Source organism: Acyrthosiphon pisum, chromosome A1, assembly GCF_005508785.2.
Source record: "Acyrthosiphon pisum isolate AL4f chromosome A1, pea_aphid_22Mar2018_4r6ur, whole genome shotgun sequence".
NCBI classification, from domain to species: domain Eukaryota; kingdom Metazoa; phylum Arthropoda; class Insecta; order Hemiptera; family Aphididae; genus Acyrthosiphon; species Acyrthosiphon pisum.
Window position 1 is genome coordinate 89,341,436 of NC_042494.1, and position 18,172 is coordinate 89,359,607.

The following is an 18,172-nucleotide window of genomic DNA, read 5'->3' on the forward strand; positions in this document are numbered from 1 at the left end:
TACTTATATAATTTTACAAATTCTATATTTAAAAAAAAAAAAAAATAATAATTAGTAAATAACTGGTTGGAATATCATTTAACATCTAGTAATGATAATAGTATTAGTAATGTGACACGATAATGATTCATTGTTCGATGTTGGGAACCACTGCATGCCACGATGACGCATTTTAAAGTGTTCGTAACATTTACCACATACCTATTATAGCCTATAGGCTATAGGTAAATAATATTATAATGTTAACGATTTCCCAGCAAATAACTATGTTATTTATGAATTGCAGGAATTGCTTTTCCATGGTGTAATGAGGTTTTATTTCCAAGAACCCGGTACGGGCCAAAAAGTTGCTACCAAATGCATTCGTGTTGCATCAGACGCAACGTCACAAGCAGTTATTGAAACCCTTATTGAAAAATTTCGACCCGATATGAGGATGTTGTCTGTTCCAGAATATGCTTTGTACGAAATACACGAAAATGGAGGTAATTTATGTGATTTATACATTTATACATTTATATAATTATTATTACCTACTATTTATTTTATTAAATATATACATTTTTTTTTAAACATTCATATTTTAATTTTTTACGTTTACATAGATGAAAGAAAACTAGGAGTCGATGAAAAACCATTGTTAGTACAGTTGAACTGGCATAAAGACGATCGTGAAGGCAGATTTTTATTACGCCGAATAGATGAAAAAACAAATGTAAATACTTATTTCTTTTTTTTGATGTTTGTATTTTACCTACTTTATATTACTTATTGCCTATTAGTATTTACTCATAATTATACAAGTAGTCTAAAGTACATAATAAATTAACTAAATATAAATTTTTTTTAAGATGCCTGCTGGAACGTTCCAAGAAGCTGGTTCTAGTTTTAAGCGAAAGCTTTCAAAACGAGAAAAGAAACAGTTGAAAAAGCAAGAAAAACTCAATCGCGCCAAAAGCCATGGTTTAAGCCCAAATGATGAGAACGATGCCGGTGTTGCCGAAAAACTATACACAGGTATAATAATCATATGACTTAATCATGTATAAATGCAATATTATCAATTTCAGTACATTTTGGTTATCGCGTCTTTTAAATTTTTAAATTTTGATAAAAGTTACATTTATTTTTGTTATAACTGTATAAAATTCACAGCACTTAAAATGTATTTAAATTAAGAATAGTCAAAATATTTAAATCTACTTTTAAATAGATGTATCAAACAAAATTAAACACTGCAATATTGACTACTTATTACTATTGACCATAATATTTATTTTCATAATAAATTATAATATTTCATGTTTGTTGGGAAATTGATATAATTTTTTACCTAAAATAGTTAGTAATTATGGCTTTAAAAAAAAATATATATATTCATAATTAATTTAGAATCTTGCAACAGTAATGATTTTTAGACGGTTCTATGAAGTCATTTTGGCTTTTTAAAGATTGATAATTGTATTATGTCAATTGTTAGTGGATTTTCTTCTTCTTATTGAGGCTTTTAAGAAATATTATCTATAATGTTTAATATTATTCAGTGTTTATTTATTTTTTATTTTAGTTGATTTAGTATTTTATTTTATGCATAGCATATTTAAACATTTTTTTCGTCTATAAAAAAAAAAAATTCTACTTATACTACTTATGCATTTTTTATAATTAAAAACTATAGTTTTTAACCGTATACAACTATACACAAGCCCGGATTAAGGGGGGGGGGCAGGGGGGCCAAGTCCCCGGGGCCCACGTGTGTAAAGGGCCCATAGTCTTCTCGGTTTAAAATTACATCAAGTGATAATTTTCACTTTTTATAGTACCTACAAGAATATTTTTATTTTATTTTTTTCTTGTTTGAACTAACATGCGATGGGGCCCGTCAACTTTTCTATAATTATGGACTCTACCCTTGATCTTTGAAAAATTGATCAAATGGCTATTGTACTCAGATATTGTATTTCATCTAAAGTTTATGAGTGATTGTTTCATCTAACACCAGTAACTAGTCATAAAGGAGAGTTCATTTTTTAATACCTTAAGTGAATTTCTGAAAAATACTGGACTTGATATAGAAAATGTTCGTGGTCAATCCTATGACAACGCCTCCAACATGAGTGGCATATATGAGGGACTTCAGGCACACGTTAAAAATCAAAACTCTTTAGCTGTATATATTCCATGTACAGCCCACTCGTTAAATTTAGTGGGTGTACATAGTGTAGACTGCTGTGAAGAAGCTGTAAATTTTTTTAGTTTTTTGCAAATGCTATATAATTTTTTCAGTGGCTCTACTCACAGATGGTCAATCTTAACCAATTCATTAGAGAAAAAGGATAAAGAAAGGTTGTTATTTTTAAAGTCTTTAAGTGACACAAGATGGGCATGCCATTCTGAGGCTTGCCGTGCACTCACTATTAATTATAAAACTATATTAACTGTACTTTTTGAAATATCTGATAGCAAAAATGAAAACGGGGATACAAAATATAATGCAAAGGTGTTGTTGAAGAAAATGTTGAAAAAAGAAACGGGCTATTTGTGTCTATTTTGGAATGACATATTACAAAATTGTAATAAAGTATCTATTGATTTACAAAGCAAAAGCAATGATATTTTAAAAGCTGTGAATTTGTTGAAAAGTTTAAAAAATATTGTTTCAAGTTTAAGGGATTCAAAAATGGTCTATGAATGTAGGGTTGGAGAGTTTTGCTCCCAAATAAGTATCATATATAAAGATGAAAATAAAAGAAAAATTATAAAAAAAATTCCTGATGGCAACAATAAAACTTTAACTGCACTTAGTGGTATTGATAAATTTCGGGTTGAAACACATCATGTTATAGTTGATAAATTTTGCTCAGAACTGGACAAAAGAATAAATGCATATAGTGTAGTGGTTGAAAATTTTTTATTCTTAACTAGACTACATGTTGAGTCTACTATTGATGTTGAGAAAAGTGTTAGCAAATTTATTAGTGTATAAAATTCATTAGTATATAAAGATGATGTTGATGATTCAATAAAGTATGAAATAGTACATTTCAAGCAGTTTTGGGATTAGTTAAAACCAACATTTGATGGAAGTGATGTACTCAATATATTTGAATGGATGACTGAATGTAATGTTATTAATATTTTCCCCAACATTCATATTGCTTTAAGAATATATCTTACCATTCTTGTTGCTAATTTTACTGCTGAGAGAGCATTTTCGAAGTTTGCCAGAATTAAAAATAAAAATAGATCTTCTCAAACACAAGATAATTTGTCATCATTAATGATTTTATCAACAGAAATTGATGTTCTTCAAAATTTAAGCTTTGATAAAACATTAGAAATATTTGCTACTCAAAAAGCTAGAAAAAAAACTTTTACTAAAACAATACTTAATTTTATTTGTAAATATGTATTAAAAAAAAAATTATGTTTTTAATATTTGTATTCTCATTAATTATCATATATTATCATTTATTATTATTATTATCATATTTAAATAAATTTGTTTTATTGTATGCCTACTTTTATAATTTTAAAGAATTGTTTTTATTGATGGGGGGCCCACAACTGTGTATTGGCCCCTGGGCCCCTGAAGGTCTTAATCCATCCGGGCTTGACTATACAATGTAAACAATATCATTCACAATCATTTTATATTTTGAATTATTTTTTTTAGGTAACATAAATAAACCTAAAATTGGTTGTTTGTTAATATTTTATTATTTACTTAAGTTCTGTAATTATCTTTATTTTCAATTAGGTCAGTTAGATGTTTAATGTTCCTTATTTATCAGGTGTAGTGTACATTATGTATAGGTAACAACTTAAATAATAAATATAGTACAAGGTGTACAGAGACTGATATAAATAATTGCCCAACAATCTCATTTTACCAAATAAGTTCATAACGATGATATGTGCATACAATGTTAGTATTATCATTTTGTTTTTGTGGACCTATTATTACTATTATTATTATAATACATTTTCACTTGTTCGTCTCTTATAAATACAGTGGCTTCCCTATGTTTTCTTTGAAGGCTGTACATTAAAGTTAGCATAAATCATTTTAATGTTAATAGTTTGTAATTTTTTTTGTTTTACTCCTAAACAGGATTATGAAAATTATTCTTCAATAATTATACAATGTAAATGCACAATAGGTTATAGTTTTTAACACAGTGACGCAATTTTCAAAATAATAATTAATGTTTGATAAATTTCATTTAGAGTTACCAGAAACAAGTTTCACTCGATCAATCTCCAATCCAGAAGCAGTTATGCGACGCCGACGTCAACAAAAATTAGAAAGAAAATTACAAGCGTTTCGAAGTAAAGATGGTGGTCCTGATACAGGTGGCACTCTCAAAATTTATGGTGAATCTCTTTGTAGAGATGTGCCATATAAAACTCTATTATTGTCAATTAGAGATACTGCCCAACAAGTTGTTAAAGAAATGTTAGCTAAATATGGTCTGGATAAGATGGATCCTCATAATTTTTGTCTTGTTCAGGTATAATAATATCTTTATAAAATGTTTCAATTATTTATATAATTTATTTTACTAATAGTTAAACATAATCTAACATAGGTAAACAATGCAATTGCATTAAATGAAAATAACTCTGGATTAAATAACGGAGTTCCAGAAAATAAGGAAATACTCAACAACAACAATAGGGAATATATACTTGATGATGATGAGTGTCCATTAGCTATTTTAATGAATCATCCACAAACTAGAGGTTAGTAAATCATTATTATTTTTTTTTGTTTTTTAATTAAGTATTAAGTTCAAAATAATTTAGGCCATCGATCAGTAGTTTTAGTATACATAAAAATTAGATTTTCTGTTAAATTGGTAGTTTTGTAAATTTCTATATAATAATATGTAAGTACCTAATATAATATCTAATTTTATACAAATTTCATCTGTTTGCAAACAACAAGCAGTGATAATTTAATTATTTAGGTAATTAACTAAATAAAGTAAGTATAAATATGTAGACCTATATATTGTTAATATCAGGGCCAGATTAAAGGGAGGGGGTTAGAAAAATTTTCCCCCTGGTGAAAGATTTAAAAGGTGCATATGTTTTTACATAATAACAGGCTTTTTTTCTAATATTATATTTATCAACACAAAATTGGTTCTCCTGAGCGCAAATTTGCTATGTTGTACATTTGTAAGGCGGAGACAACATATATGGTGTGGTATGCTCTTAATATGTATACACATTTGTTTATTGGTTCATTAATTTTTTAAATTATTCATGTTACCTATCAATGATAAATTAATGCTGTAAATACTTAATACTAAGTTGTTTTAAGCAACCTTATCTCAACTAAAAGTTAAAATAAAATAAAGTTAATCATTAATTAGGAATATAACTGTTAAAATGTATTTTACACGCTTCAAGAGTTATACTTTTTATGATGATTCAATGAAACTTTTGAAAATATTTTTTAGTCACTAAATATAATCTTGGCTAATTGATAGATACTAGCTTTCTATAGTTATGCATTTTCTCAGGATTTCAGAGAGGGGATTAATGGGCAAACTTGTATCTAATTAGAAATTGTAAGATTGAATTGGTACTCCGTCACGCCTAATACTTTATTGGCATTTTAGATACATCAAAATTCTCAAAATAAATATCTACTGAATAATTAAAAGTAAAAATCGGATTCTTATTTGAAAAACAGAAGTTTGTTTTGTCACAGGATCATTCTTTAGTGGAACAAAAAATCTCAAGTATTCAAAAATATGGTCTAAGTATATTAAATAATTCCAAAATTCCAAATTTGAATATATGTATAATTTAAGCATAATAATAGGGCGAGCATGCTTAAAAAAATCAACATGTTTATGTTTTTGGTCTGGATACTAACATGTTTTTTCTGACTTTTCAGTTGCCTTAATAATTTATAACCAAACAATAACATCAGTATTATTATATATATCGATTAATCTTTATTTGTTTGTATCGATTGTTATTCGATTATATCAATTATTTTATTAACGATTCCGCATACCATATTTCGGGTTATATTTACGGCAAACAATACACTTATGATTCAGTGTTTTTCCGAGCAACGAGGAAAATATCAATTATATTTGACGGTCTTACCTATATTTATTTATTTATTAAGTTTTTTGTATTTGATATTTGCCATTATTATTTTTATAGCTATAGATTCCTCTACTGTTAAAAATATCGTATTTCATTTCGTGTAATATTAATTTTTCCTATAGTCAAGTATTTCTATTACATTCTTTTCTCAACAATTCCATATAAAAACAGTACCGAGGAAAAATAATGATATAGGTACTTGCCAAGTGTGTCTTCAGTGAGCGGTTTTTTTGTTTTTTGTTTTGTGTAAAAGTCTCTCGAGTATAATATTGTTCCATGTGTTTCTTCATGATTTAAACCACGTAATAATTTATATTGTGTAGTTATTTTACTAAGGACAATTTTATTTTTGTAAAAACTGAATTAAAGTTTCAACATTTAAAAATTATATTGAACATTAATAAATCAAATAAATTAATACAATTGGATGTTTTTAGTTGATAAAAAATGTCTCCCAATAATGAGTGTTAATAAAAGTTGTTTTGTATAATACATTTAGAATTTTACAGTAGTTTTTATGAAACTGCTTTTGTCTATTTTTTTTACCCTTTGTATAGAAAACACGTGTAAATGATAATCTCACTTTTACACTTATGCGTAATAGTAGTATTTATTTATGTTTATTTATGTTGTATATCAACGGGTTCTATCCTTTTACAATTATATAAAGAAAACATTTCAGCTTAAAAACTAATTAAGTGTAGAAAAAAAAAATGATAATAAAAATAACATTTATTAAAACAATTATAATAAAATATAATTCTGACTAATAAATAATAAGTACCTTACATAATATTTTGATTAACATTTTTTTTCCCCTGATAGTTAATCAATATTTTTTAATTAACATAGATTATCTTTTAAAACAGTTGCGAGAAAGAAGAAATATATCTAAATACATACAAATTTTATTAGCTAAAATTAAAGCTCGATGCATAAAATAATTGGTACCACTATTCGTTTTATAATGAGGAACTAAAAATAAATTTGAATTACGTGTAATTAGATATGGAATTCGAAAACCAATTTCAGACAACTTGGGACACACAATATTATAATTAGCGATGACTACATTGGTTTTCAATTAAGTGTGTTTTTGGGTCTGTCATCACATTTTAGAGCAGTAAAAGTGCTTCAATCGTCAACATTGAGGGTGGTTTCTGGTAGCAAATTCGACAATTTTTACGTCGGGGGGACTAAAATAAATAATAAAAATAAATTTCTACAGTAAATAGGTAATTCAAATTAAACTAAAAAAATTATGGAAGAGGCATTATCACGAAGCCCAAAAAAACATTTTTCTGAGAAAAGCTTGTAATCATTTTTGTTATACTGTTGAAGTTCAAAATTTGACGAAATTTGATATTTAAATGTAAAATAGTAATCTTTCCTTTAAGAGGTTTATGTGTTGTCATTTGTCTTCGTCTTATACACGTACGATATAGACAATTTTCGTTTACCAGATTTAATAGTGTACTGTGTTAGTTTTGATATTAGAGAGAATTTACCTATTATACAATTTAAAGGTAAGATTATTACCTAGGGCTCCACGTAGGCTTTCATTGATATTATTATTTTTAAGTAAGTTATGATTTTTTTGAAACTGTACATTTTAAAATAATCATAACTCACTTAAAAATATCAATATCAATAAAAACCTACGTGGTGCTCTAGATAATAATCTTACCTTTAAATTCACCTTAATATAAAAACTAACAGCACACTATTAAAACTGGTGAACAAAAATTTGATATGTTGTACACTTGTATATGTGAGGACAGAGACATCGCATCCAGGTATGACGTCCTCTTAACGATTTTAGTTACTTATTGTAATTCAAACAATTTTAATCGCAAGAACAAGAAACTTTTTGGCTATTACGTAGATAAGTATTTTTAATTCACAATGATATTTTCACAATTTGTAGAATAATTGTATGCAATTTATACCGTTTTGTTGTATACTTGTTTAAGTAAATACAATAAAAATACCTAATATATTATGATATAATATTTTAACAATTATTATAAAATATATGCGATGTTTTTGGGAAAAATAGCTTCAGATTACTTGCTGTATGATAATGCTGGGTTACATACAAAATCGATTAATTTAATGGACCAATCATGGGCCACTAACTCATGTCTAATGGGACATAAGCTAACTATTAATTAATTATGATTTATTATGCAACTCTGCACTAACCTAATATACAAGTCGTAAATTATAAATTATTCATTCATAGAAAATATATATGCTGAAACACCGTCTTCGTACAGAATAATTTTTTGTGACTTACTCGATGACGAGGTACACTCAAAACCCTATTAGATTGTAGAATATCTTCGATTTATTTTTGGTTTGTTATTTGTTCTTAATTAATTTTATTTTCTTGGATTATTTTATTTAATATTTTCACTTATAACTAGGTATGTCTAAAATGTATATGCAATAGTAATAGGCTAAAATTGGCAATAAAATGAAGAAATAATAATTTCTTGACAAACAAGGTGAAAAACATATTTTAATTGTAAACTAGAATGAGTGAGAAGACCGATGTTATTTTTGATAGTATTACTCACAAATAAATCAGTATAATTTATTATGAAATTTTAAATAATAATTGATTTAAAATTATATTTGGAAAATACAAAATCACTAATTCTATGAAAATTAAATTATTATTGTATTATTATGACGAGGCAGCTATCCTTTTCATTAGGTATTTTCATGAAAATATAGTACATATCATAAAATTTTTCGTGTTTTTAATTTAAATATGCAATAGTACCTATGCATTAAACTCAATAGGTATGCAAAATAAAAATTAATTATTTGTATCAACATGATTCGTATCAAATAATATACTATAAAAAATTAAACATTTATTATAAGTTTATAAATGTGTTACTTAATGTTATATACTTATATACAATATTACCATGTAACTTAACATTTTTAGATGTTTAATTTGTAGATATTATTGTCGTGAGATAAATTTAAATGTAATTTCTAACAATACTATTAGACTAGAAGATATTCACGTGTATTAAATGTAGTAACGTTTTTGTATACTAATATAATAGTTTCAAAACTGCATTATAAACGTAAAAATCGATAAAATTGCATAACAATTGTGTAGATTAGATAACTCACTAGAACTTAAAATGAAATAAGCGTAGCTTACTAAGAAATAAAACATCTGAGTAGCCAAAAAAACATGTCAATTTTACAATATTCATGTCTACAGTTATGCATAATGAAAATAATCCGTAAAAGGTTTATCTAATATATACATAGAATCTAGATAAGCATAATATATTCAGCATAATAATTAATTTAAAATGTCGAGAAGCCATTTTACTCGCATCATGACAAAATAACCAATAATTATTATAATAAATTAAAAATGAAATGTTTCACTTTAACTTTGAAAAATAATAATTAACTATATTAAACTAATAGAATTATGTTTAAAACAAATTAGTCTATATTATAATGAAATGTTATTGAACAATTTGGGTATTTTTAAAACAAGTTCTAAAATCATTTTTAATTACATGCGTACCTATGTATACAATTATCTACATTTTCCCATTTCAGGTTTTAACTCCTTGATTAAGTGTAGATACATTTTTTTTAAATCCTAGATTTTACGTTAGAATATTATTATAAAATGATATATTTAACAAAATGCCCCATTTTTATAAAAAAATATCTCAACATCAAATCTTATATGAAAGGATGTTGAACGGCTGGGAAGTGGTCTTGATTAGAGAAATCTGGTTATAGGCAGAGAGGCATGTTTGAGGCTTGGCTGTGAAATGGGTTGGTCTTAAGGGCCTAATGAACAATTAACTCAAGTAGAAGTAGAAGTATTGGAAGAAAAACATTTATATGGTGTATTACAGTATATGTGCGTTAGTGTATTGACTATATAGTATATACAGTAAACAATTCATAGTTAAATTGTAACTTCTATACCAAAAGTTGGCTGTCACGAGGTTGACCAAAGTAGTTAGTTATGGGAGTCATATTCTGATTTCCTCTCCTTATCGTGTCCGCGAGTTTGACCGCTTAGGCATTCTAGCACCGGTGTTGGTAAGATTAGTTCATGATATTTATCCTGTAATAGACTCATATACCGCGATGCAAGGAACGCACGTGCAGGCTTTTACCATGTCCCCGATATTCTGACTAAAAAACCCCAAAGAGATCACGTAATGTGTGATTTAACTTTTCACGATTAAACTTTGGGAACGAATGCGCTTTACCGTACTATTTTTTTTTTTAAAAACATTTTAGATTCTGAGTGTAGGAATAAATGTATTAATTTTACAATGATGTTTTCTTGCGTCTGCAGAAGAAAATTTTTTAATCTTCAAATTTAAAATTGTATCTTGTTACTACTTACTTGAGCAAGTAACAAAATATTGGGAGAAAACTAAAAAAAAATTACGGAGGAAGTATAATTTTCATCCGAGTTTTACCCTTCTCGTCTAAATTATCATTTCTCAGAAAAAAGCTTTCAAGTCTGCAGTCTAACATAATGTAAAATATCTAACTTATATAAATTGTTATATATATATTATACTGTACAGTCTTAACTCCCCCCCCCCAACCTCTGTCCCCAGAGATAAATCCCTACGACACTGAGCATAGGTAAATTGTAGATCGCGGTACGGTCGACGATACGTTTTTCTCCGAATTGTGTTACATATTCGTACAAACGACCACAGACAATAAGGATACGGATAAAAATGGATAAATCGGCCAATCAGAAGCCGTATATAGTGTCGTCCTCGTGTGTCGTTTTTTTTAATGTTAATATGTATTATACTTATATGTCAAAGGGATAGTAATGCGGTGGTGTGGTATGTGTGTCGGCGTTGGCGGTCGTGTATCGTGGTTAGCGTGTTTACAGAGTTTAGAGCGCGCAGCGGGAAAGTCCTCGTCCACGGCGAGCGCGCTGTCGCGCCGATTGTTGAAGATCTCAGTCACGCTGTCGTATCGTATCGGTTCGCATGGCGCGCTCGTCCCGCGGGACTCGTGATTTGTCCGTTACAGTTAATAATAATATGAACGAAATATGATAAAACGTGTCGATAACGAATATAATACCACCCATACGCAGTCGACATCATCGCGCTTTTACCTAATAAATTATCGCACACAATTGTCTTGCCGACAAAAAAATAAAGAGACTTATTCATAAAATATTGTTATAATAAAATCTATAATACCTATAGTGTTCGCTCAGTTGGTAGGTTTATACTCCAAGCCACGCTAAACCGCGACCACCAAGTGTTGTATAGAGTCGATAACAATAATAATATATCTCGTATAAGTACTTCGGCCGTGTGAGAAGAGATTCATTTTTTTTCTTGTCACGTTCTACTATGGGGTAGTCTACTAGTCTCACCACAATATCGCGTACAATGTCATGTTCCTCCTTCGGAATCGTAAAATAAATTGTTATACCTAAATAATATAATATAAACACCGCATGCATACGGTGTGTTCACACAGTCAATTCGGAATTCCGCTTTGCACCGAGTTTGTGGTTCGCCGCCGCCTATCGTATTATTATTATTTATTTTATTAATAAGTGTAGTACGGTCAAGGTTGTTGTTGTTGTCGCCGCCGCCGCCGCGTATTGTAGGTATACGCACGTAACGATCACACGACTCTCGCCCTGTGTTTGTACCCTGACGACGTCGGCCGCCGTGGTGGTAGTGACGACCGACTATACTACTACGACGACGACAACACTTCAAACATGATGGATTGGGGTATACGACGTAAGGAAAATGACTGCATTGCGTCGACACGACGGCGACGTTCGCGCGTGCCTCCGTTATGTCGTCATACCTATATTATACAAATATACAGGGTAATCTATTTATATGGCATTACATTGATTTTTCTAAGCAGATTTTTGTATTTTTGAAAAAAATATGTTCTTGTAACATAAAATATTTATCTCTAAATTTTTACTAAACACTTTAAATTTTCAGTTTTTTTCATTTTAATCAGAAGCAGTATTTTGTGTCGCCTACAAATATCGAATATTGAAAACGGGTTTTTATTACCTAATAAACATTTAAAGTTCAAATGAACGGAGTAAAACGGTAAAAGGTAGGGTATCGCTGTGGTATATTATGCTGTATAAAAATTATTTAATATTGTATACTGATACATCAACATTTGAGAAAAATATAATGCTTTCGTCTGTGAAATATAAAATGAATAAAAAATCTAAAAATCTAAAAATCACTATAGTAAAAATATAGAATAAAATAAGATTTTTTTGTAAAAATGTAGTGTAATATTATAAATATTTCAAAGTTGTAACTTTATCAATATATTTTTTTCAACAACAAAAATCTACTTAAAATTAGTGTAATGTATCCCATTTAAATGGATCACTCCATTACAATATATTATGTTTAATACATCATATTAATAATATGTTATAATAATATTATTATAACATTGCCGTATTTGTTTTAGTGTTTTTTTCCAAATCAATTTGTCCTTATAACATTATAATAATATGTACTATAGTGTTATATTTAGAAAAGTATATTTTACGTTTATTTACACTCGCTTCTGTTTTTATGTTATTTTTTCTACCAATATTATAGGTACAGTGTATAGTTTTTGGGTCGTCGTTCGTTTGTGAGTCGTCGCGTCGTTTGAAATACATATACGTACGAGACGTCGATAAAGGAGTGTGTATGTTATTTATTTTTGTTTTACGTCTTCCGATTTTCTTCTCTTCATCTTTTTTTCTGTACACATGGCTTGATTTTTTTTATAGATACGATTGTTGTTTTGTTGTATAAACGGCCAACGACCGATGTTATACCGCGTGCCTCTGCTATATAGAAAAACGCGAGTGTTAGAATATTCGCTGTCTTTTATATTGCGTCGGTTTATTCTTTATGTAGATATATCTATATTTAATACTAAATCTCTTTCTGAAATATTTTTATTTTAGATTTTTGCATGTGATTTTTTTATCACTTCGGTTGTAAATTGATCATAATCATTTTATGACTTGATTTAGGCATTCTTTTGATACACAAAGCACAACTTAAGACTAAACACATGTGCAGTTTAAGACCACAACATTTAATGTTCGACAATAAAAAAAAAAACCCCTATAAACGATAAGAAAAAACGTCCCTAGGTTCAAATAATTCTGTATTTGTGAATCATTTTTTTATCTAATTATTTTTTTATACCGTTTTCCTATTGATAGTTGAATAGTTGATACACTGAGAAATATTATTATCTGTCAAATGTTAATGTTATTCATTATAATAATTATAAATTGAATTTTAATTTAAATAAATAAATACAATTATGGAAAAGTATGCCATTTATTTGAATGTTTGAAACGTATTATTTCAAATTGTTACGATAAAAAAAAACGTAATACAGATATTTTTCTTTGGTGTATTTGTTCTACTATTTACCTGTTTTCTTTTTTTCTTATAGTAATAAGATATTTGGTGGGTCAAATACTCAAGTATTTAGCTGTGTGTATTATCTTATTTGGAAGTTAATCGAATAACATAGATATATAAGTTATTATGGTAACAAAGAATTTCTTGGAACGCACGTTTTGTTGGAAAAGTAATTATATTGTAAACACATTCTAAAAAAAAAAGTGGGCACTGGATGTCGCTCTGGTGTACAGTAGGTTACAAGTGGGTCACTGTATAATGGATGGTATTAAATTTGAATTCAATGATATAATATCATTGTATAAGAAAAACGATTCTGAGCGGAGATGGTATGTCAGTCTAGATATTAGACATATCCTTATCTATGGTATTAAAAAAAAAAATTGACCTATAATAAATTCCAAATTAATCATATCACAATATCCATTAGGTACTTATAATGCGTTATACATCAACAACAAACCGTGATACTATCATAGATATATAATAGTATATTTTAGAAGTTTCAATAGTACCTATATGAATAATATGATATAATCACAATAAAATAACTAAAATATTTTGAACTTAAAATGACTATAAAAATAAACTGAGCTTATGTATTTTTTTAGATATATTGGTAACAGAATTAACTACTTACACGGAATCTTGTTTTAAATTTTCAATCTTTAAATATATCAGGAGCCTTGTACTTATTACATTTTTACATTTTTTGGCCGTACAGATAAAACTTTATTGATATTCTTAGAAAAAAAAAAATTGAAATATGAAACTGTCCGTAAACAACTCAAAACAAGGCAAAATATTTTGAACATTTTATCAAGTATAAGAATTGATAAAATAAACATTCAGTGAAACTTTCATGTATCTACAGCTATTCGTTTTTGAATTACAACAAAATAATAAAATCGCTACATGAGAAATCGAGTGAATATCCAATGTTGTAAAAATTTGAATTGGTAATAATAATATTTGTAATGGCTTATAATAGGAGTCTATCTTCATTAATTTTAAATTAATTTAAATATTTACTTTATTATAAATAGTCAATAAAGTGAGACTATTAAGAGGACGCTACACCCGCACGTGTTGTCTCCGTCTTACAAATGTACAACATAGCAAAAATTGTTTTGTGCTGCATAGAACAACTCAGGTGGTAGTGATAGTTAAGAATTAAGACTCCAAATTGATATACAATATAGTTCAGAACATTATCTGTGAAATATCGTTTTTATTTTGTTGATATCACTTATACAAAAAAAGTTCTTATTGTTTCAAATTCCATTATTTTACGTGTTTTTCAAACTTCAATAACATTTTTAGTAGTTCCGATATCGAAAAAATAATAACGATATTTTACAGCTAAAGTTCTCCTCTTTATGCGGTGAAAATTTCGTTTCTTAGTTATTAGTTATTACTGTAGTCTTCTCGGTTCTTTCCCGCGCCAAAACAATTTTTGCCATGTTTTATATTTGTAAGACGGAGACAACATAATATACGGGTGTAGTGTCCTCTTAAGATTATTGCCTCGATTCTTACACATAATTTGCCAATTTTAATTTACTTAAAATATTTGTAACTCTGTGGCTTATATAACATAACCCTCAACATAACCATTATTGTTTGTTTTAAACTTTAATTATCATTTACCAATAAATGTTTGTAATCTCGTTCATTGACCAAACTTATCTGAAGGGTACATTTACCACATTCTTTCATTTTCAACAGCTTCATTCACTGGACATATCTTATTTATTTGCGTTTTCATCCAAATCCACCATTTCTGTATAGTTCTAACTAAGAGTGAATATCCATGGTCCGTGGTTCGAGATTCGTTACAATTTGTTATTTTGAAAAAAGTTTTAATGATTTATTAAATTTAAATCTTCTACCTTTAATAAAATTAACATAAATGTTTATTTTGAATTTAGGTGTAGTGCATTGGTGGGTTAACAGTCGTTTTGTTAGAAAATACCGACGGGGCCCTTGCCTATATTTTTTGGGAGAATTTCAATGAATATATTTTAGCCAACTGCGAACAATGAATATGTGCATATAGGAAGGTATTCTATACTAATACTCCAATATAGGTGTGAATTATGTGACGGCGTGACGCGATTGATATTGACACCTGGGTAATTTTAAGGTTAAGAAGTAGGAACAGTTTTACATTATTGAGAGTGAAAATATATTCCTATATTTTTTTGGGGGGCCAAAAAGCTAATGCCTAAGCCAAAGGTAGGTAGATTAATATATCTTTGCTTTTATTCATGAATTTTACATTCAACTGCTTTAAACTTAGTAATTTTGTTTCAGTTATATTTTAATGTGTTTATGATTATGATTTTATTACTTTATTAGATGACTAATGTTTTGTTTAATAAATACTGAGTAGGTAGGTACACTAAGTAGATTAAGATGTGTGATCATAACTTATAAGTCATAAACATTGATTTTGTGGTTCAACAATGGGTCTTCAGTTTTGAATAATTTTTATACCAAATGGATAAAAAAATAATGTATATCAAAATAATGTGAAAATGTAAGTTTTTAAAATTAATATTGATAATCTGGTAAAGGTTTAAGGGTAATCTAGTCAAAATATCAACTTGAAGGTACTGTTACATACTGCAATGTTTAAATTGTACACTGTGCATCGAGTGGATGTGCACGATATAAGGAAAAATATGAAACATAATATTATATACAATTTTTTTTACACATTTATATTAATTAAAATCATTATGATGATATGAATACAAATTTGAATGAAATTTTACAATTAGTTTTGATTTTTTAACTATTTAATATTTTAGGTATAAGGATGTTTTTTTATCGCACAATTATTTGAATTCCCACCTACTTACTGCAAATATTTAATATTTAATATTTAATTAAAACTGAAATACTTACACGAAAACTGCAGTGCTGTCTTATGATTATTATTATAACTGAAGGCATGTTGGTAGTTGGTTATTTTAACCGTTAGATAGCATACCAAGTCTTAAAATACCTTGATTGCATTTATTATCAAGAAAACTATACATTTGTATAGATGCTGTAAAATACTAAAATATAAATTCTAAAATATTAATTTAAAACTTAAGGTGCGTATAGTTTTTTTTCTAATTTTTAAATTAGATTAAACATTTTAAACTGGTATTCAATAATTAATTTATACTGATTAACATAGAAGTAATAATAATGTTAATTGATTGAATATAGTTTGAAATGTATTTTAAACTTCTACATTTTAACAAAACACGATAATCGTAGGTATCTAAATACGTTTAACTTCTGTCATTTCTATAAACTAGACGTAATACTCGTAACTTTTAATTCAATTAGACAATTTTTAAAAAAAACAGCAGCAGGTACCTCATAACAATTAATATTAAAGGTACGTTTTGAGGAAAATAGAATCGCCCCTTATCGAATTGGACTGAAAACAGTAAAGCAATTTTGGAGAAAAATAAACCTGCCTATTGCGTAACACAATAAATGGTTTATTGTAGGTACCTACTTCAAAATATTAATCATAATAATTCAGAACTCAGGAATTATATATTTAAAAAACATTCATTATTAAATAATTTTGCTTTATTATTTTAATTAATATTAACTAGTGTTTAACTACAATAATATAGATTTTGTTAGATGATCGTTTGTTATATTATTATATAATTCTATAATAAATAGAAACAGTAGTACCTATTATACAGTTATTAATATCAATATTAAGTTAAATATTTTTTTTTAGAAATTAAAGGCAAAATTAAATAAATAAATAAATAAAAAACAAACAAACTAACAAACAATTTTAATTTATTGCTTTATTAAATTATACAGGACTAGCACTTAGAAAAAAAATAATTTATAATCATTGGAATTTGTAATTATTATTCATTAAAATTAAAATTTGTAACTTATAATCTAAAACCTTCATCATCACATATGTGTATTGTTGTACGGCGTGTTGAATAGGCATTATTAGTACATTGCAGTGTTGGTGCAGATGTGTGCTTAAAATAAACATTTTGTAACTATTGTATCATTACTATTTAATATTTATATTATTATTATTTATTATAATATAAAATCAATTGGCTAAATGTATAGTTTTATACCACAAAAGTGATACAATGCATAACAACTATATTTAGATAATATTAATTATTAACGATGAAATGTCCAATAAACTGCCTACGTAATTTCCCGGCTTATGATTAATGATGACAGTTATGAATATCCTAATGTGTATACTGTGTATATTGTGTATTGTCTCTTGATGAACAGTATTTTTTGTTAAACGTCGCAAATGTTGTGTATTGTCAACTAAATACTCTGAAAAATTTAAATTACAATTTTATGTGAGATAGTGTAATTATAATCCCCAACAAAAACATAACCGTTAAAAAATGCCAAGTTCCAAACTCCCTACCAAAAAAGTCGGCCTATCAAAGTAGTGAAATCTACATTGTGGCCAAGTCTGCTATTTTTTAATTCATAACCTCACTGCACTCCTACATTAAAGAGCAACACTCCTCTTTTATTTTTATTGT

The 18,172-nt window shown here is 27.6% G+C and overlaps 1 protein-coding gene across 5 annotated transcripts in view; it reads left to right on the forward strand.

Annotated features, from left to right (window-relative positions):
• Positions 1 to 18,172, forward strand: part of LOC100169483 (afadin) — a 73,787-nt gene that overhangs the window by 22,049 nt on the left and 33,566 nt on the right. For 4 of the 5 annotated variants that reach the window (XM_029487722.1, XM_016805828.2, XM_008186555.3 and 1 more), the window contains exons 3-7: positions 287 to 485; positions 606 to 715; positions 852 to 1,017; positions 4,231 to 4,514; positions 4,593 to 4,746. In XM_029487722.1, coding sequence (XP_029343582.1) covers positions 287 to 485; positions 606 to 715; positions 852 to 1,017; positions 4,231 to 4,514; positions 4,593 to 4,746 — 913 coding nt within the window. Of the gene's footprint in view, positions 1 to 286; positions 486 to 605; positions 716 to 851; positions 1,018 to 4,230; positions 4,515 to 4,592; positions 4,747 to 9,748; positions 11,937 to 18,172 lie in introns of those variants that run through there. The other variant, XM_008186556.3, reaches the window with a different exon arrangement.